The 21,628-nt window shown below is 42.7% G+C and overlaps 1 protein-coding gene across 1 annotated transcript; it reads left to right on the forward strand.

The window, feature by feature from the left end:
* Window positions 1-307: 307 nt before the first annotated feature.
* Window positions 308-14,180, forward strand: LOC311267279 (tryptophan 5-hydroxylase 1-like; the record flags this gene model as incomplete). The annotated part of the gene is made up of 11 exons (XM_084370251.1): window positions 308-403; window positions 6,469-6,615; window positions 6,763-6,946; window positions 7,190-7,290; window positions 9,069-9,136; window positions 9,588-9,784; window positions 9,958-10,093; window positions 10,314-10,440; window positions 11,349-11,444; window positions 11,798-11,931; window positions 14,018-14,180. 11 exons carry the CDS (start codon window positions 308-310, stop codon window positions 14,178-14,180), a joined length of 1,449 nt encoding a protein of 482 aa, XP_084226377.1.
* Between the last annotated feature and the right edge of the window lie 7,448 nt (window positions 14,181-21,628).

A 21,628-nucleotide genomic window follows, 5' to 3' on the forward strand; every position in this document is an offset into this window, starting at 1 on the left:
GGTGTGCATGTCAGGCCACGTGATGTTAATTGTGACCCTTCCTAATCTCCCTCCTGCTGTAAGAAATGGCTTCTCCCTCTCACCATGCACCCTCCCTTCCACTACAGCTTCATAAATACCACAGCATTTAGCTCTGGGTGACAGTGCACATGGAAACTTGTACTGTAGTTGATCTTAAGTCTTCAACTGCTGGGAGAGACTAGCTTCATTTCAACTAGTTTCAAACTTAGCGGTAGCTAGTGAAGAACAAACAACTTCACTGAGCAATAATTATATAGCTCATTACATTTCTACTACTGATCGAGGCATGTATGCCAAGAAATCCGACGAACAGGGGCCATGCAGAGGAAGGTCTTGCGACTCAGTAAACTCTGCTTATGAGGAGAAGCAGCTCAACAATGAAGTAAGTCACACTCATGATGCTTGTGTTCAGTGTTATGTGAAAAGCCTCACCTATGAGGAGAGTGCACATTTTTTTGCAATAGTTTTAAGTAGATGTTAACTTGATATAACCTGTCCAACTGAATTCATATGTAGTCATTCTTTTTGTAGTAAAAGTAAGGTCAACCTATTTTTATATGTTGTTAATAGTATTGTAAAAGGCAGAAAAGTATCAGAAATGCTCCTTTTTATCTGAGCCGGCTGGCGGGGCATGTCGGTGTATGTTTCCTTGGTGAAAGTTTGGTCCTTGGTTGATCGAGCTAAGCTGCAGGGCAGGACGTGTGAAGGAGAGCCTGATCGTCCTGACGTCCTTACAGAAAACAAACAAAGAGACCTGACAAAACATCTATTCATACTTTTCAAAACATCATAATGTAGTTATTTATGCATCATTTTGATCCATTTATTGAAATTACATCACAGCAATCTGATCTTATTTTGGGTTCATACCGCTGTAGTAAGTTTATTATTTGAACACAACAGTTATTCACCAGAGGCAGGTGGACAGGCACTCTGCAGCCGAGGTGTCCTTCCTAGAAATCCTGGCAGTTAGAGCATTACTACTGATCTGAGAGCAGATGTTCAGCTCAGCAGCACTATGAGCTCATTCTCTATCACTGTATCATCAAGGACACAGAGACACAGACAGATGCATAGTTAAAATGAGTTTTGTTTTTTTTATCAAAGTCTGATTACACCATGCAGTATGTAACCAATACATCACGATCAACATATAACCTATAATTCATGTTTCAGAATAAATGTCACATCTCACAAAGCTTCAAAAACATTTGAGAGTGATCACAGTAGCTCTGACAACAGATACATCGTTTCCATTGACATAAGTAGAAGTGGTCTCAACTTTTACATCTGCGGTCTGTTTCAAAGACCCTGTGACCTGCCCTCTGAGCGAGCACTGAAAAAGTCAACTCACTTGTTTGTGTAACAGTACACAGAGTGTTCTAGCCATGAGTGTGTAATGTACCACGAGGCTTGGAAGTTTCTTCGCCTGTTGCCCAGGAGTGTCCTGGGAAAGAGTTTCAGGTGTGGCTGGACTGGTCCATCAGCTCTTGATTTGGAAATGTCTGTTGAGGAAGAAAATTAAGCAACTTTAATTATGCTACACAGCAGAGATTAACAATAATCAAGAAACCAGTTGACTTTGAACTAGGCTTAACGTTCACACAGTTTGTCTTGACCATCTCTCAATACAACATTAGTCCAACACCTCCCCAGACTGGGAGTAGCCACGTTCACAAAGCACCATGATAGCGCCTGAGTCAACAGGCTGACGTCCAAAATAATCAGTAAAGCTGAAATAAAACAGCAAAATTTAAAGTGGGGTCAGAGACAGCAGGTGTCGATCTATTGTTCAGTCTGTACTGTTGCTGTCCCTCGTTGATAATCATGCAGTGCATCATAAAATGTACACATCCTCGAGCTTGTGAAGTTAGAGCAGTCTGCAAGTAAGCACACACACACACACACACACACACACACACACACACACACACACACACACACACACACACACACACACACACACTTGTTTGTCATTGTTAATACATTTCTATCACATTTCCATCAAAAATAAATGAAGCAGATAAAGACTGTTGTGTTTATCCTTGCAGCTCCTGTGCTCACCTTTGTGCCCTCATTAACTGTGAGTTTCATTAATACCCTTTAAAGAGTGCAATGAGTTGAGGGGATGGGAGTGAGTTCACCTGTCGGTACACATTACGAAAGATGCATCAACCGTGTTTTTTGTAATTCTGCTAATTGCCACAAGGCGGAGACAATTTCCACACTGCAGATTCAAAGCGAATATGTTGAATCTACATGTGAACTTAAAGTTGGAGTTGGTAACGTTGGAGAAACCAGAGAGAGAAAACTAGAAAGTATACAAACCATTACACTTCCTCCTTATAGGCGTCCCTCCAAAGCCATTTTTTGTCAGAGAATGAGATTTTTTGATGTCTGTCAGGAGATTTTCTACAAGTGTAACAGAAATGCTTCTAAAATGTTAAGGGGATCAGTAAAAGGTGAAGTGATGAAAGATACCAAGGAGGACAAGCGGACACAGGTGGCTGTTTGCATAGCACGATTGGGAAACACTGGTTCAGGATCTGTGCTTTAAATTCACAAGAAATTCATATTACATTGTCACCTGCAAAGGTCACAAAGCCAGTCATGCCATCTGTTCCTCCATTTAGCAACCTTGTAATTACAAGTAATCTGACAGAGGATGTCCAACAGGGACAGCAGAAAAGGTATAAAAACCCTATAATTTAGAAAAATAACATCAGACACCTTCTGTTGTAAGAGAACTCTGACTCACTTGCTTCAACTTCGACTGATTAAATTGAATTATTTAAACCAGCAGAGTTGAAGGGGCAGCTCCTCACATACAGCCGTAGACAGGCTGCCTGAATGGGCCTGAAGCTTGTGTCGTGTCTTTCCATCCAGCAGCTGATTACAGAGCTAACACTTGTCTTTTGTAATGGAGGAGACTTCTCAGTCTACTCATGTTGTGTGTTATGAGAGAAAATGTCGGTTGTGCATCCTTCCGGCCATCATAGCATATACCTACATACTAATCATAATTCCTTCCAGATACTCTTTGCCTCAATTGCTTTAACATATTTTCTGAAATGCTGTTTCAGTTCTCAAAGCATTCAGTTTATATCGAGCACCATAGCAAATCATTTATATCCTATCACCAGCTGAACAGTACAGTGTTTCCCCCAGATAGACTTTACGTAGGCGGGCCACCTACGTATAATAACGCCCGCTCAAGTATATTTGGCGACTCATTTCAGCTTTGTACAACAGGATGTTTCAAAATTGATCTGAGAGAACGACAGCATCTGCGAGTGAGTCAATGACACATGCTGAGCAGAGAGAGGGGGCCTCTGGTGTTGCATCACTGACTGTGATGTGACCGCTCCTGTTTAAAGGTGCACTATGTAGTTTGTATCAGAAGATGACTGATTTTTTTTTTTATGCCAAAACAAACTAAATAAAAAAACTCTCTTCATTTTCATGACTGAATAAACTAACTGACTCCACAATTTATACTGTTTTATTTTGTTTATGTGGCAGACCCTGCCACCTTTCTAGCTTCAAACAGTGTTCTGGGACTTTATTTTCCTCTGAGAACAGCTGGTTTATTCAGTGATGGAAAGTTTGAATTGCTTTGCCAAAACTACACAGTGCACCTTTAATGTAGGCCTACTTACTGTAAGTGCACCTGGTCGTTGGTTCGGTGCATGTTGGTCTTGATCGGCCATATAATTAGCAACAAGCTTCCTCCACACGTGGCTCGCCTGCTGTAAGTCCAACGGAATCGCGTGTGAAAAAATCCTACAGGCAAGGTGTGTTTGTCTTTATAAAACTTACTGCTGATGAAGAAAAATGGAAAACGCTGCTGGAAACAGAAAGGAGAGAGAGAAGAAAGGCGAGGCAAGCCAGTGTGTGTGCATTAAGGAGGACAAGTAAAACAACAGTATGTAATGTTGATGTAGGCAAACTCTTCAAGCTTGTACATAGAAAGATAGTTGATTTTTGAGTATCATTACCAGGTCGTCCTCCCCCTGCCTGACAAGTAAACATCCTGTGGGAAACACTATAGTATGTATCAGGTATGGCGCCAGGATTTCAATTTTGGGGGGTGAACGCTAATTTTGTCTGGGCCTCATTTATAGGCTACATATGATAATAATGTTTCCTTCTTTGGACAGTTTCCAGTCTTGCTCAAACAGAGATGATATTGTGCTGTGGAGGGTCACTTCCACACTTCTGTGTGATAATGACACTATTAACTCTTTTTCTAAAACATGTTCAGTGCCGAGATAACTTTTCATTTACCGGTGAGAGTTTATATTTATAACAAGCGGCACACGGGAGTATATTGCTCGCATCATTCGAAAATGAAACATCCCAACTATTACAATGATCTTTTGCTGCATATTGTGTCGACCCGATCTGACTGGATAACCATGTTTTTAAGTTGATCGCAGAAAGAGAAAGAGAGCGATCAGCTGCTGGATGAGCAGGATTCACTTTTAACAAACAAGAGAGCAGCACACTTCATAGTGACAGTTCATAAGTCGTCTCAATAGAAATGGTCTGAAAAGGCTTTTAAAGCAAAATCCTCTCTACCTCCCGTCTTGACTAGCCTACATTGTTTTCTAAGTCCTTCTAGTCTATGGAAAGGGATTAAAAGTCAACATCTAAAGTTTACATCATAAAAAAAGGTGTGTGAGACCTCTCAAAAAGAAGATGAGGAAGAATACTGATTCAGGACTGAAGGCTGCCACATGGAGGACGAGCAAGTGTGACAGGGGCAAATGTTAATAAAGGAGAAAGTCTTGCACCGAGCTGAGTGGAATTTGAAAGCTTATTTCTTCTTCTTGGGACGTTTCATCCATTCTCAGTAGCAAACTGAGCATAGGGGGGGGCTGCACAGGCAGGGTCGTTTGTGCACGTTCATCTCTGCCTCTTTGGGTTGGGTTGCCACATACCCAGCAGATATCCCACACAGAAACTGAGACACTCTCAATCGATTTGTATCTCTGTATGAAATTTGGAGATTAGCGGGAGAGATTACGAATCAGGAGCACTGGGAGTAAGGGTTAAAAATAGTGAGACTCCTGTGACGATTGGGAGTGTTGGCAGGTACTGTATGTATGTTCTCCTGGTCATTTAGGGTGGGCCAGTTGTAGAAGTGTGTATAAGTGTGTGGGCTGAGGCCCAGAAGGCCCACCTACAACCATGCCAGGCCATGCCTGGCATATTAAAAGTTATTGGCAAACAAACAACAGTTTCAACACAAAGTCAACCTCAACAGGCGTCTCCGTCACTCACAGTCCAAGTATGCTACTATTCAATTCAAGTTTTCAAACAGTAATAGTACTCTGAATTACTAAATTGTTCAGCTGTTATAGAATTGTATATTAAAGGAATAATTTAAGATATGGCCAGAATTTTAACAAATTCTGATGTGTGTATGTGAAAGGAGTCATAGACAAACCACACAGAACCATCATGATGTCAGCAGCTCCTCTCAGCTCTATGGAGGGTCTATTCCAGCTTTAACAGGCAACTGTGTTAAGTGAACAGCTCTCTGTACACTACCTACCCAGCACCAAACGCCAGACAGGCAACTAGCTTGTGACCACAGTTTTGCCACATTTTTCTCTCAGAGGGATAAACCACAAAGAAGAGCTACATAAAACCATCTCAGATCGTTGCTGCTGCTTCAAGTAGCAAAGCAGGTTTAAGGGCCCTAACACACAATGTCTCTGTGCTGCCAGTGAGTGTCTGTGGTCTGTGCAGTGTGTCCCACACTGCAGGCACATGTCAGACCTTGTCTGTGGCTTTTTGGCTAAATTGTGCAGATTTACTTTTCCATCTTACCGTGCCTCGTTGAGACAAGCAACTCCTGGGATGGACCCTCACGTCTGTGCAGGAGACAAGAGAGAAATACATTTTGAAAAGTCTTTGTGTGTTTAGCTCTCAGTCCTTCAGCCAGTGTCATTTACAACATTTCATCAGAAACATTGTTGATTAGAAGTGACTATGTTAGTGAGTGGTGTGAAAGATCTGCTGCTTTACAGTGGTTTGTAGAGCCACAGTTCCAGTTTCCCTTTTCGAATGAGGGATTCAAACTACCGCCCCCCGGTGGTATGGAGGTATTTCCTCTCATGCGGGTGCAGCGTGTATGAGCTAGTTGTCCCTGGCTGTATTATTTGTAGTGTGTTCAAGTGCAGCTTTCTGGCTGACATACAGGAGACATGAGCTGAAGCAACGCTCAGCATTTGTCCACTTGTTCTACGATGTCGGTTTCATGTGTCTGGGCCCAAAGACACTCTGCAGTTGTTTTAGCCAGCGTGCGTCTGTAGCACCTTTATCTTGCTGCTTAGTGTGTCTGTTAGTCAATCAGTGTTGAGGACATGTTTGTTGATTTATTTCAGGCCAAAGGAAATCATTGATACCTACTAAATGTATGATTGTTGTTTGAATAAGGCGACATTCAATAAAATTGATGAGAACCAGGACAACAGGAGCGTCTCCACTGGAAGGCCCAGCAGCTCTAGAAGAAGTGTTGCAACAATCATATTCTCACTGAAAAATGAAGTGGGTGGTCTTGTCAAGGCACTTAAGCTTTTCCAGGTGGGTGTTTCATTTAAAGTTTTAAAAGCATGTTTAGTCATCTATAACCAAACTGCTGAAATGGGGGGGCATTATCTTCTCCTTATGCTTTTGATTGTGGAAGCTTTTTCACATGTTTTGTTCATCTTGTATATTTTGTATGTGCAGGAAAAACATGTCAACCTCATTCATATTGAGTCTCGCAAGTCCAAACGAAGGGATTCAGACTTTGAGATCTTTGTGGATTGTGACTCTGACCATGCACAGCTCAAGGAGCTGACTCAGCTACTGAGGACACATGCCGATATTGTTGAGATTACTCCATCTGACATCCCCACTCTACCTGATGATGGTAGGCCATACTTTCCTTTGGACTTACCTGATGTATGATAATAGAATTTCTTTATTCATGTAAATAAAGATATAGCAGTAAATACTATCATCTAGGCCCGTCCACAAGCACCAACATTAATAGCATATATGGTTCAAATCTAATTCACAAGGCTGTTTTTATAACTGTTAAATTGTGATTTTGTGGAAAAGCAGAACTTATTTTATTTTTAATGAACTGAACTGAACCTGAATTGTATTTCAGATCTGGTGAATGTGCCCTGGTTCCCTAAGAAGATCTCTGATTTGGATTTGTGTGTGAACAGGGTTTTGATGTATGGCTGTGAATTAGATGCAGATCATCCGGTGAGTAGGACAGACACAGCTGTTACAGAGTGGCTGCAAATATTGGCACCCTTGCATTTTTTATATTATATATATATTATATTTATAAAACACAATATCACAGAAAATATTGTATATTGATACGCTGTATTTGTATATATGTATAACATACAAATATTGCATGGCATACAATATTGAAGAAGCCTCTTGGATGAGAGGTGAAACGTCTCCAAGAAACTGAAACAAGTCCAGTTGCCTATGCTTAGAAGTGTATGGTATCATTACATAGGTATTTATTTGGGTCGCAGACGAACAAAACAAATTGAAAAAAAATATTGGATCCTAACTTATTCAACATGGCAATCAAAATATGGCTAATGGATAATATTAAAGGAGAGAAGGACCTCAGACAATTGCAAACTGATTGAAGCTGACCTTCAGACACGAGGTACAACATTTTCAACTCACACATCTGTTGCCAGCTCAGTGTGTTCTCCGAGGGTTTTATGGTTGGAGACTCAGTGGGACTGAGATGGAGAGACACACAAGCAAGCCTTTGCCAAAACACACCTTCTGGGAGAATGTCCTGTGGGCAGAGCAAATGAGAATTCTTTGGTAAATTGTATCAACTCAATGTTTGCAGGTAAAAAAATGAAGCCTTCAAAGAAAATAACATTAGCAGTCTGGTGTTCTGGTGTTGCTTTGCTGCCTCTGATCCCGTCTACCTTGAATCTGTGCCTGGCATCATCAAATGAAATCAGGAGATAATCGAGGTAATTTGGAGTGTGCTGTTCCAAGCAGTGTCACAACGGTCTCTAAAGGTCATGGGTCCTCCAGCAAGACAACAGCCCAGAACACACATTAAAATGCAGACAGAAATGGTTCAAATCTAAACTCTGTGTGTTTCAAAGTGGCCAGCAATGAGTCCACATCTAAATCTTATTTGATCCCTGTGAAGAGATCTGAAAACTGCAGCCTTTAAATCTGTGAGAACCGGAGGAGTTTACAAAAGAATAGTGGGCCAAACTGTCAGCAGAGAGGGGTAAGAACCTCACCGATGTCTCTAGCAAGAACTTGATAGCAGTTATTTTCTCCAAAGGCTGTGCAACAGATATTTAATCAGAGTGTAAAAACCCATGCACTCCTGGCAGGGTCTCCTAAGGCAAACTGGTCTCAGGGGAGGGAAAAGACAAAGAGCAATTTGAAGACCTGATGAATCGCAGCAACAGGGACAGAGTACCTCGCCCGGCATGGGGACACCGGGGCCCTCCCCTGGAGCCAGACCTGGGAGGGGAGCCTTTTACCACGGCTGTGGTATTAGTATTAGTTTATTTAATAGGCCAGTAATTAATATTGTAATGGAGATAACAGAAATAGTCTCAGCCTGAACACTAGTTCGTGGTTGGTCACTAGGTTCACCCAGATGTGTCGGCCAGAACACAACTTAAGGCCAAATCCTCCAGACTATGGAATAAAGAGCAGAGAGTTGGTTGAGTGGCTGTTTCTTCTTCTTCCTCACAGTGCATCCCTTATTAAAGGGAACAGGTTAGGTAAGTTAGCGTACTATTAGAAGTTTGAGAGCAGATACTCCACAAGTCTAATAATATACTACAATTTCAACTACAGTTCAACTACAGACAACTGTGAGTTTTTCTTTGAATGTGCAAGGGTGGCAATATTTTTGCCATCAACTGTATCTCTTTTGTTGATTGTCTAAAAGCCCAGATGTCTTTTCTTCACTTTTATAATGAGGATCTGTGACAATGTAATCTGATACTGTGACTGTACTGTTTTTGCAGGGATTTAAAGACAACATATATCGTAAGAGAAGAAAATATTTTGCTGATTTGGCTATGAGCTACAAACAGTAAGTCCCATTGTTTATTTAATTGTGATGTATGGTAGCCCTGAGGGTCAAAACACAACAACATTCTAGAAAAGTTTCAGAAAACAAACTCCTGTTTTACAAAAAACATCTCACGAAATCTGACATTTCAGAAAAACACAACATTTCACATTAAAAACACTCTGTTGTGAGGAGAGAAGGTGGAACAGCGCTGTATGTGATGCAACACTGTTGTGAGATGATGAGCTTTTCCATCGTTCCAACAAACTCCAACAGACTGATGCATCCTCTGTCTACATCAAGTCACGTCAGTTTAATTTCTGAATCATCAAACACTCGATACTGAAAAACTCTTGATTGTTACCTGTGACAAACTTTAATTAACTAGTTAAATACTCCAACTGAAAAGTGTCATGAGACTCATTGATGCTTTATAAATTAAACTGACTTACTTACTATTTCCGTTGGTCAGTGGCGATCCTATCCATCGCATAGACTTTACAGCAGAGGAGGTGCGTACCTGGGGCGTGGTGTACAGGGAGCTCAACAAGCTGTACCCCAGCCATGCCTGCAAGGAGTATCTGAGGAACCTCCCTCTGCTGACCAAATACTGTAACTACAGCGAAGACAACATCCCCCAGCTGGAGGACGTCTCACACTTCCTCAAGGGTAACTGTTGCAACATAAGCCGGTTTGGCTCAGCAAATAATGTGATACAAACTGCAGCAGCAGTTTATCTAATGACAAGGATGAGGATGACAAGAATGTCAGCGCCACAAAATCTGTGTGTGTGTGTGTGTGTGTGTGTGTGTGTGTGTGTGTGTGTGTGTGTGTGTGTCTAGAGCACTCAGGCTTCATCATTCGGCCAGTAGCAGGGTATCTCTCCCCCAGAGACTTCCTAGCAGGCCTGGCCTTCAGAGTATTCCACTGCACTCAGTATGTCCGCCACAGCTCCGAGCCTTTGTACACACCTGAACCGTGAGTACACACCTTCACTCATGACTTCCACTGTCATACTGTTTGTTTGATTGTCAGTCTTTTATTGAAACAATAGTTGTGTTCACCTTTTCACAACTGTGTGTGTGTGTGTGTGTGTGTGTGTGTGTGTGTGTGTGTGTGTGTGTGTGTGTGTCTGTCTGTGTGTGTGTGTGTGTGTGTGTGTCGGTGTGTGTGTGTGTGTGTGTGTGTGTGTGTGCAGAGACACATGCCATGAGCTACTGGGTCACGTTCCTCTGCTTGCTGAGCCCAGTTTCGCCCAGTTCTCCCAAGAGATTGGTTTGGCATCGCTTGGAGCTTCAGATGATGCTGTACAGAAACTGGCCACAGTGAGAAAATACACACACACACACACACACACACACACACACACACACACAATACCGTAGAAACTAAAGAGGTGGATATGTTTTTGTCATTACATTTCATCTATGTCCTGGTTCAAGGATCAGTTGCAATAATAATGTAATGGCGTCTGACACTTGTGTGACTGGAACAAGGCTCCCCTTTAAGAAAGGTGGCTTTTTGGGTAATGGTTCAATGTGAGTGTAACTGGTTTGTTGTGGGAAGTGAGAGAAGTAAGAAGTCACCAGTATGTTGCTGCAGTCACAGAAAAGTGCTTCATGGTATTAGGAGCAGTTACGTTACTCTAGTCACCATATAGTGTCCAGATAAGCACAGGTTACAGTGTAATAGTTATTGACAGGTCTGTGTTGTGTTTGGTGCCACAGAAGAGAAATAAAAAGCCTTTCATGCAAAGTTACTACACCATGTAAGATTACAATTATAGCTCCAAATATTAGTATTAATTTGGCGTTTTAATAAAAGTTATTATGCAGACTACTGTTATCACTCGACCAGCGATATGACCTCCTAGTCAGTACAATAATTGTGGATCAGGCAAGAAAAGAAACCAGGAAAGAAGTCCAAATACTCAGTTTGGACTTAGTGTTTTCTTATTCTAGCCTCCACCTGTTGAACCTGTAGGTGCAGCAGGCCTCTGGTGCACCATGCATGCTCTTGTTGCCAGCATGCAGCTGAGGTCCAGTGATAGTATTGAAACTAGTAAGAATACATTAAAAGCAGACACACAAATTAGTCCAATATATATTTATATAGTGATACATCCCTACCACACATGCAAACACACATACGTTCTGTTGTGACATCTGTGACTTGTATTCTCATGCTGTGTATGAACAGGATTAATTTAAGGTTACAACCTGTTTTGTTCCAGTGCTATTTCTTCACAGTGGAGTTTGGCCTGTGTAAGCAGGATGGCAGGCTCAGGGCCTATGGAGCTGGACTCCTCTCCTCCATCAGTGAACTCAAGGTGACACAGGAGCTGCTGTATACCTCTATCTACACTGTAGATCCTTTGTTACCACATACCTGTTGAATATAAATAAAGCAAAGTATCTATACATCACACAATTGTGATCTTGACTTAAATGAACGAACCAGTACTGGCTGAGTTATGACAGCTGTTAGCTTTCACCACTTCTTCTTCTTATTCTGTGTGTGTGCTCTTCCAGGTTACTGTGACCCAGTTAAAGCGTTCGCATGCACTTAGTCAAAACCATGTTATTTGCCCAACCAGATGAAGGAGGGCGTTCTCTCAATATGTTAATGTGTCTAGTGAGTAAAATGTAAATCTGACCATATGACGTGTTTGTCTTCTATTAGCACGCTTTGTCTGGCAAGCCTCATATCCTCCCATTTGACCCCATGGTGACCTGTAACCAGGAGTGCTTGATAACTACTTTCCAAGAAGTTTACTTTGTGTCCGAGAGTTTTGAGGAAGCCAAGAACAAAATGAGGTCAGTGGAGTTCCAATGAGTAAACACATGTAGCTATTATTGTATTCTCTGAATGTTTTTACACCGTCTTTGTTTCAGTTAGCAACTTATCTGAACAATTTTTATGTCCCAGCAGTGTAGTAATATTATCAGATGACCAATAATCAGCAGGGCAATCTAAGGCAAAAGTTCAACATTTTGAGTATTATTCACTTTCCTTCTAAAAGGTGGATGAAACGATCAGTATCACTTTCCATGCATCCTTGTCTTCCATGCAGGTACAGAGCAGGGTCCCCAGTTAATTTCCCCAAGGGCCAAATTATATCGAGCATGCCGAGTCAAGGCTTTTTCATTGGATCAGTGAAACTTGTTTTATGTACAGATGCTGTTGTTGCTGATATTATTATCATTATTCTTATTATCATTATTATCATTATTCTTATTATCATTATTATTATTATAATTATTATCATTATTATTAGCGTTATTCTTATTGTTGTTGTTGTTGTAATTTTTATTATTTTAATTTATTTTTCATATTTTTTATATTTTTCTAATCATTATCTTTATATTATTTTATGTTGTTTTAAATGTTACCAACTAGTTTGCTGATGTTAGTAGCACTTCTCTCATTTCATTCATTTCTCTTTTTTAATTGAGCTGTGTTGTTGAAAAGTACTATAAAAATTAAATTATTATTGTTGTTGTGTTCAGCAATCTTTGTGATGTCAGGCCCATATTCTGTTGAGGCGGTCCTGAGGCGCTGTCCAAGACGGACACTGGAGAGTTTGTTTCTGTCCTGGTCCTTGATAGAAGTAGAGTTCTTGATAGTGTCCATAAAACCTCTGCTCTTCTGGTTGTCGTTAGCTGACAGCGGCACCTGCTTTAATAGCTCCTCAACTGTTTTCTTGTTCTCCTCATCATGACTTCAAACTTCACCGGCCACATCGATTGCACACTTTTTAATCAGCCAGCATCAGGAAATGGCTTGTTAGCTTTAGCAAGGGTCGATGAAACGTGCAATGATGCAGCTGTTGTGCTCTCTTGTGCTGACATTGATTTATTTATAGTAAAAAATGGACTGCTTGATATTAACATATATGACATATATAACATATTTTGTGTGTCATTTTGTAGGGTAGTTGGCATTACAACTGGCAGCATGATTAGTTTTGACGTGCCGCTTTAGCTTGCTTTGCTAACAGCTACTGTCTGCATTCAGATTAAGCATGTCGGCTTAGCGTTGGTATGGTCCAGTAAAATCAAACCTAACTGATCTGTCCAGTCAGAGTAGAACTAACGGCTCTCCTGGTCAACCTCGCACTTCTTCGCAAAGGCCATGTTGTTCTTGGTTTATTGATTATCTGAGACATACTGGTGATCATTTGCTCTGATGACAGGCAGCTGGCTAGCTGGTGAGTGATGCTGTCTATTCAGAGCAGAAACAGGGGTCCAGGGCGGCATTCCGAAGGGCCGCCATCCCGAACATTCACTTTCATGTTTCGGAATGCCAGCCCTTAATTATTTTTGAAAAAAGGTCGCCATTCCGAACCTGAAACCCTAACCTTAACCATAACCCGGTCGGAATGGTGGACCGTCGGAATGGCGGTCCTTCGGAACGGGTGTCGCCCCCCCAGAAACAGCTAGCCTGGCTCATTCCAAAATTCTGTACCCGGCTGTTTTTTTCGCCAATAGACAGTGACACAATGTAACTCCCATAAAACCACTAATTGTCCTTTTTACATTGCTGGTTATGGATGTAAAAGTGAACTTCAGAAGTGTTTCCAGGCATTGTTTTGAACTTTGGATTGTTCCAGTCTAGCTGCTAGGCTCAGCTAATCACCTGCCTACCCTTGCTCTGTACTCAGCGTAGACAGGAGAGTGGTCGATCCTCTCATCTCACTCCTGGAAACAAAGTGAATAAGTGCATTTCCAGGCAAACTATTTCTTTACCAACAGCATTATAGCAAAAGTAGTCTCCATGCTGTGACAATAGGCATCCCAAGCATCTGGACCTTAGCTTAGTTGTAATAATGTTTTTCCCAAGGAGATCAGTGTTTTTGTTTATGATGACATATTTATGGATATAAATGTGCTGTGTTTACAGGGAGTTTGCCAAGAGTATTCGGCGTCCATTCACAGTACACTACAACCCGTACACCCAGGGTGTGGACGTCCTGAAGGACACCGACAGCATCAACAGTATGGTGAAAGACATCCGGCATGAGCTGGACATTGTAGAGGATGCACTGAACCGACTCAGCGTCTGAGAGTCTAAGGCCCGTTAATGCAAGTTACTGCATTCTTAACACTCACACAACCAACTGTGCAATTAGAAAACCATCTTGAGTTATCCAATGACGTAAATGCTCACAAGTCTTAAACATGGGAATCTTTCCCAGTTCTACCATCCATCCCATATGACATAAATGCAGCCCAAGTACTCGGTTACAACATAAGATTCAAAGCAAAAATCATTTACGTGTCACAAAACTTTATTAAGAAGGGGTGACTTACAGGTCATGCAGTGGCTACTTTTAGTTGCCGCTAGTTTAATTTGCAGCAAAATGAAGAAGAAAAGAAGAAAAGATGTCGGTGTTGCTTCAATAAATGATGGGACACAGTTTATACAATTGCATCTGCCATTTTGGAGTCTCAGGTCTATCTGGTCCCTCAAAGGTCAGTTTAGAATGAATCCATTACACATAACATTTACTAGTGCAGTGCCTGTTCAAAACATGCTGTTCGGCTCAGATTATCTACTAATGTGAGGGGTTTACAGATCCAATCTCAAGCCTCCTGAACCGTTCATAGACTGACATGTTGTTATTCACTATTTAAAATTTGGATGATTACATTGGTACTTTCCAAGCAGAGCCACAACAACCAGTGACAGAGGTTTGTTTGTTTCTTTTGTCAGTGCAATGTGTGGCCACAGCAAGTTACTGCACCACGCTAATCTCCTTTTTATTTATGTCTGCTTCCCCATGACATCTAATGAGAGGTATCACGTGAGTTGTGCATTGTTCCCTCTGATACGATAACTTTATCTGTAGTACTGTATGTGATTTGATGGAGTTTTTTTTTTGCATGTTTGAGATTAGAGAGAATGCTTGATTCCTCAGCAACACACCGGCCAAGTGTGAAGTAGATTGGATGACAACTTTGGTGTGTATGTTGGCAGTGACCATTGTCCTGTTTCATTCATTAAGATATTCATGATTTTCTTGACACAGGCCTGAGAGTTGTTCATTTTGGGTTGCCCTTCTACGAACACCAGAAGCTCAGAACTCTGCTGTATACTTCAGGTTGTGATTAAAAAAATAAACACAATAAGTAATGTGAGAGTGCATAATTCTGTAACTGAGTTCTCCTGTCATGTATGACTGTAAAAAAATTAGTAAATGTTGAGTGAAAATGTCTTCTCTACTCGCTATTGTTGTAATTTATGTGATAGAGTTTTAATAACTGTACAATAAAGTTTTAACTTTGTTGCCACAATGTGAAGGCTCATGTCCAAAGCTACCAGTTCACACTGTAATGATGGACCCTGATATCTAATGTCTACTGAAAGTTATGTATTTGTTTGTGCCTTTTCTCTTTTAATGGAGCACTATGAGGTGTTAACACCTGGCATTCTCATACTGCTATGGATTACAATGCCTGTGTTAACTGGATATGGAACAGGCTTTATATAATACTAATCCAATAAAAATAATTACAAGCATGTCATGGTTTACTGCGGCTTGTTTTTGTGTTTTTTGTTGTGTTTCAGAGGTGCTGGGAGAGGCCAGCCGTGGTTTCATAATCAGCCTCCCGGCATACACCCTGGTCTCCTCTCTGCTTGCTGCCTTGGACTCTAGCTCAAAGACTTGAAACTTGACTTGACTCTAGCTCAAAGACTTGAGACCTGACTTGGACTCTAGCTCAAAGACTTGAAACTTGACTTGACTCTAGCTCAAAGACTTGAGACCTGACTTGGAATCTAGCTCAAAGACTTGAGACCTGACTTGGACTCTAGCTCAAAGACTTGAGACCTGACTTGGACTCCAGCTCAAAGACTTGAGGCTTGACTTGGACTTGAAAAATGACTTGTGAACATCTCTGCCACAGACACTCTAAGGAAACGAATAAATGTCTTCAATGAAGACGCCTGGACCAGATCACCACTCACTCTCTTGGACGTATCGCAACAGTTACAATGAACATTTTACCCCTGATTAATGATTTATTCTCACTGCTTCCCATCCCTCCCACTGACAAATAATTCAAAACACTAAACTCACTAACAACTCAATTTTTCTGGAAAAACAAATAAACGAGAATCTCACTTTCAACATTACGAAACGCAAAGTCACAAGGTGGCCTCAAAGCACCAAACTTTCTTCACTACTTCTTACACACTAAGTCAGTTGCAATAATATTTATTAAAATAGACCCAAAAGGAAAACTACAATAACCCATTTCTAGATTTAGAACAAATTCAATATAAACCCACTTCACTTGCAGACCTCCCTTTCCTACCACAATCAATCAAGAAACAGGACTACTACAAGAACATCACTATGCCCTCAACTCTGGCAGCCTGCTGGAGTCACATAAAATCCCTAAGTCATTACTGGCACCATGTAGATACACCCCAATTTAGCATAATCCTACAGTCCAGCAACACAACACCCCCATTTACTTTTATCATGGTGTTATGTCCAAGGCTATTTTCCTAATTTTTCAGGTGATCAGAAACTCCTCCCCGTTGTTCCCTCCTGATCTCTGGCACCTGCTGGGAGGCCTTTAAGAGCTCTGGGTAGCTCCACCCACTCTCTCTCTCTCACACTGCAGCTTGGGCCTGCTGCAGTGCCACCAGCCTCCATCTTTGGGTTTTCTATGTTATCCATGGTTTGTTCTTTTGTGCAATAAATGTTACTTTGGCTGTACTGATTGCTTTTTGACTTCCGCGTTGCTTCCCAAGAGCCGGGGTCGTAACATATTGGGGGCTCGTCCGGGATTTGCTTTCCCCTATAATACTGTGCGTGATGTGCTGTGTAGCATTGTGGCTGTGTGCTGCTGTGTTTGTCCTCTTGGTGAGTATGCGGTGAGTAAAGTGTCTGAGTGTTGAGTTTCAGTGATCTCCCTGGTTAGGTAGGGAGTGTGCCAGCCGGACTGAGTAATCAGTTCCTCCATCGGTTCACTCATTTGTTTTTTTGCCTTTCTTATTTTTGAGGTAATTCTGGGTGGAGACATGTTCTCTCGTGGGGGTAAGCGTTCGGGTTCCCGGCCATCTGGCTGTGGTTCACTGAGTTTCTACTTTTAAAGAAGCCTCGAGCCCGGCACGCCTCGGAAGATATTTAGGGTTGAGTGAGGGTTAGGCAGGTACCAGGGGGGCTTGCTTTTGATATTCAGTACACTCAGAGGCTTACTTGCTGTACTCACTGGGGGGGGGGGGGGTTGTTAAGTTAGGGGTGTTAGAGATGGTGCTTTGCTTGGTACTATTGTGGTAAAGTGTCCTGTCCCCTAACTTGTGTTATGCAGTCTGTTGTTCTGTCAGGTTATGGTGTGTAACTTGACTTTGTGTAGGCTAGTTTCCCTGAGATAGTCGCCTTAGGTTTTGATTACTTTTTGATTACTAGCAGGTGCCATTCGATTAATATTATATTAATATTATTAGTAGCTTGATGGGTTATTTCTAGGCCTACATATTTGTGACCATGGCTTTGGTGGCCATTAGAGAGCATTTGTGATTTGGCTGCTTTTGTATGGGACATTTAGTAGTGCTGTGTGCACTGTGTATTGGTTAGCATAAGGTTTCTGGTGCGGTAAACCAATTTTGGTAAATGTGAGGAAGTTATCCAGTATGGCAACGCTTGACAACTTCGTTAGTGCACCTTCAGAGGAGCTGCTTGAGCAGTTTACTAAAGATCAGCTCCTAAAACTCGCCAGCTACTTTGACTTTGAGATTGCTAGTGGTGAGAAGCGGTTGAAAGAGAACATTAAAGAGGCTCATAAGGCTATGTTGACTGAGAAAGGTGTGTTAAAGCCTGTGCCTCCAGCAGCTTCTCAAGAAAGTTTCTCAAAACCTCCTCAAACAGATGTTGCTTTTGAGTTGAGGCTGAAGGAATTGGCCTTACAATAATTGCAACTACAGGATAAGCAAGAGAGAGAGAGCCTATGAACTCGTTCCTGAAGCTTACCGCCAACGCTGGAGTCTCAATAAACTTGACAAACAAACTTATGTTGACTTCGCAAAAGAAAAGGAGGCTCTCTTTAGTAGATGGTGCAAGTCTCAGAAGGCTGAAACCAAAGAGGATCTCACACAATTGATCCTGCTGGAAGAGTTTAAAAACTGTCTGCCTGATGTCAATTGTACATATATAAATGAGCAAAAAGTGTCCACCCTTGATAAAGCTGCTGTTCTGGCAGACGAGTTCATCTTAACCCATAAGACTGACTTTGACAAAAGACAGGGCGAGCAAAAGGGGAGAGCTTTGTTTCATAGATCTCATGTTTCAAAGCCTGTGCCCACTTCTGCCTCCTTTGCTAGTAAACCAGCTGTTGGGGGCACTTCTTCAGAGAAGGCTTGTTTCTATTGTAAGAAACCTGGCCATCTCATTGCTGATTGTCCTGTCTTGTGTAGGAAACAAAGGTCCAGTAAGCCTGTAGCTTTGATAAAAACTGTAAAAGGTCCTGCTGTAGCTCCAGTTATGGAACATCCAACTGAAAAGAGAGAGCTAGCTGGCTCTTCAGCTTTCCTTATGGATGGCTTTGTTTCCTTTGGTTCTGATCCTTCAAACAGGAAACTTATTAAGATCTGGAGAGATTCTGGAGCTTTTCAATCTTTGATCCTCAAGGACCTCCTTCAGTTTACTGATGAGTCTGCTTTGGGGTCTAGCGTCCTTGTTGAGGGGTTTGGAGGGGGTTATCTGACTTGTCCTTTACATACTCTTAACCTTCAAACAGCTCTGGTCTCGGGAGAGGAGGTTGTGGCCATTTGCCCATACCTCCCAATCGAAGGTGTGTCCTTCATCCTAGGGAATGACTTGGCTGGGGGTAGAGTGCTTGCTGCCCCTGAAGTAGTTCCATCCCCTGTAGCTGTCAAAACCCCAGATGAGCTTGAGGAGCAATTTCCAGACACTTTCCCAGTATGTGTTGCTACACATGCCATGTCCAGGAAAGACCAAGGTAAAAACTTGGATTCTGAGATTGCCCTTTCTGACACCTTCCTGGTAAAGCTTGAGGCACCAGGGTTTGGTAAAGTGTTCCCCTCTCGAGAAGAACTTAAGCTTGAACAGGAGAAGGATGCGACTCTGTCTTCCCTTTTTGGGGAGGCTATGTCTGAGGATGAGATTATAGCTGCCTCATGTGGTTATTTTGTGAATGATGGAGTGTTGATGAGAAAATGGACATCTCCTAAAATGTCTTGTCAGGATGATTGGAGCAGTGTGTTTCAAATTGTTGTTCCAAGTGCTTATCGTCCTGATGTGGCCGGAAGATGTAGTGGCCCGCCATGCCTCTGTACGGCACTGCGCTGGGGTCTCGCTGTGCTGTGCGCTGGGCGGCACCATGCGCACCTATATAGGCAGGTGCCTGACCACACCTCTTCCTCTCTCTTCCTCTCTGCTGAATGATCCCTGTGGTGGTGGCTGCAGCCTGGCGTGGCGGAGCAGTCCGTGCGGCACGATAACGTGGCCGCCAACGCTCTTCACGGTTGTCTCGAGGTAATGCACTCTGACAGTATACCTTCTCCATTCCGGTGTGCAATTGGCGCCGTGTGCGCACTAGTGACACCGGTGTTTGTGTGTGTGCAGTTGGCTGTTGGTGCGGAGGGACAGATCGCCCCGCTTGGAGCCTGGGTTGGTTGGCATCTGCTCCTCCTGGCGAGTTGGCGTGGTCTGCCCGGTTATATCAGCTGGCACCAGACTCGGCTGACTGATGGCTTATTGCCCTTTTTATCTTCCTCCTCTGTGTCAGTGAGACTGTGCCGTTGCCCGCCGGTAGGTGAAGATCCAGTTTTTATGAATGAGGCTCACCGCGACATGATTAACGTATCCGCCAAAATTGTTAACTTAACGAAGTTGTGCCCTTTTGTTTAGGGGCTGTCAAGGTGCCTGGCCTGTCATCGGCCACCACCCCCAAGTACGGCTGCTGCTGTTTTGGATGCGTTCTGGATGACATTGATGTGCGTTTTGTGCAGCTACTGACTACAGCTGTTCACTGCTCCTGGTTGAAGCGGCTGGTCGCCGCAGTTTTGACGTGGCTGCGCTGCTGCTGACCGCTGCTTTGATCCCTTCTTCCTTTTGATGCTTTTGGTTTCCCATTTTCATTCCTTAGTTATTTAGTTATTTGTTGCTTTACATTCTCTCAAGAATCTTAAACATATGTTTATCTTGTCTTGTATTTTGTTAATATTCATTTGGTTGGTTGGATTTCGTTATTGCCTTTATTAATGTCTTTGTGAAACTTCCGGTTGTGACATGTAGGGAGAGGACGTGCATGCGAGGGCTCCCGGTTCACCTTTTCTTAATCTCCTTTTATAACGAGTTTTCTGTACGGATTTCGACATAATTTTATCTGTTAAAGTCAGTTTAACTAATTCCGTGGACATGAGCATGTCTAAACACGCGAAATCAGTGAACGTGCAAACTCCGGCCACACGTGCTGCAGGCAAGCTAGCAACTTTTGCAGCTAGCAATACTCCGACAACAGCAAAAGCTCCTGCTACACTCGAACAACCTGCAGCTGCGGTGGTGGCTATGGACCAACTGTCTGCTCAATTTGCTATACAGAGAACCTCACTCAAGGAGGACGTTTCCACCCTGATTCAAGAGGCCATTAGACCAATTCAAGATTCACTGGACTCGCTACAGACAACAGTGACCTCATTCCAGAAACGTCTTGCCTCCGTAGAATCTGTAGCAGGTGATAACTTTGAGCGGCTAACAGTAGCGGAGTCCACCATCAAGACGCTCCAGAGCCAGAACCAGTCGCTGCTGGACCGGTGCGATGACCTCGAGAACCGCTCACGGAGATCTAATCTCCGTATATTGAACATCGCCGAAGGCAGTGAAGTTGGCAAAGACCCCCTCAAGTTCATGTCAGATGTTCTGATGGAAACGATGGGCCCCGAAGTTTTTTCCACACCGCCTGAACTGGAGAGAGCTCACCGTACCCCGACCTTCAGAGCCAGCCAGAGATCATCCCCCCGCACGTTCCTGGTCTGCTTCTCTAGATTCCAGCAGAAAGAAGCTGCACTGCGCTGGGCCAGGAATCACGAGCTCAAATATCAAGGTGCCACTATAAGGGTCTACCAGGATGTCAGCACAACACTCGCCAAAAAGAGAGCCGAGTTTAACGGCATCAAGCAAGCCTTGTATCAGAAGAACATCAGGTTCCGCCTGCTCTACCCGGCCCGGCTGCGAGTGATGGACGGAGACGATGTGTTCACTTTCGACTCGCCTGATGAAGCCCAGAAGTTTTTCGACCGGAGGTCCGGCAAAGAATAGGAGGACCCGCGGTTTGAACTGTACAGCCTGGCGATGATTAATCATCTGAGCCCGACGATGTGTAAGTTCACCTTTTCAGCATAAGAAATCAACCTGCGGTCCGCGGACCCGAGGTATGGACATTCAATAATGTTATTGCTGGACTAATCAATATTATGCTGAGCTATATCTTAAATTTTTCCTAATTTGTTGCCTTTGAATATTGAGGTTATGTTCTCATA

This window comes from Pagrus pagrus (genome assembly GCF_965226575.1).
Source record: "Pagrus pagrus genome assembly, chromosome: 1".
Lineage (NCBI taxonomy): Eukaryota > Metazoa > Chordata > Actinopteri > Spariformes > Sparidae > Pagrus > Pagrus pagrus.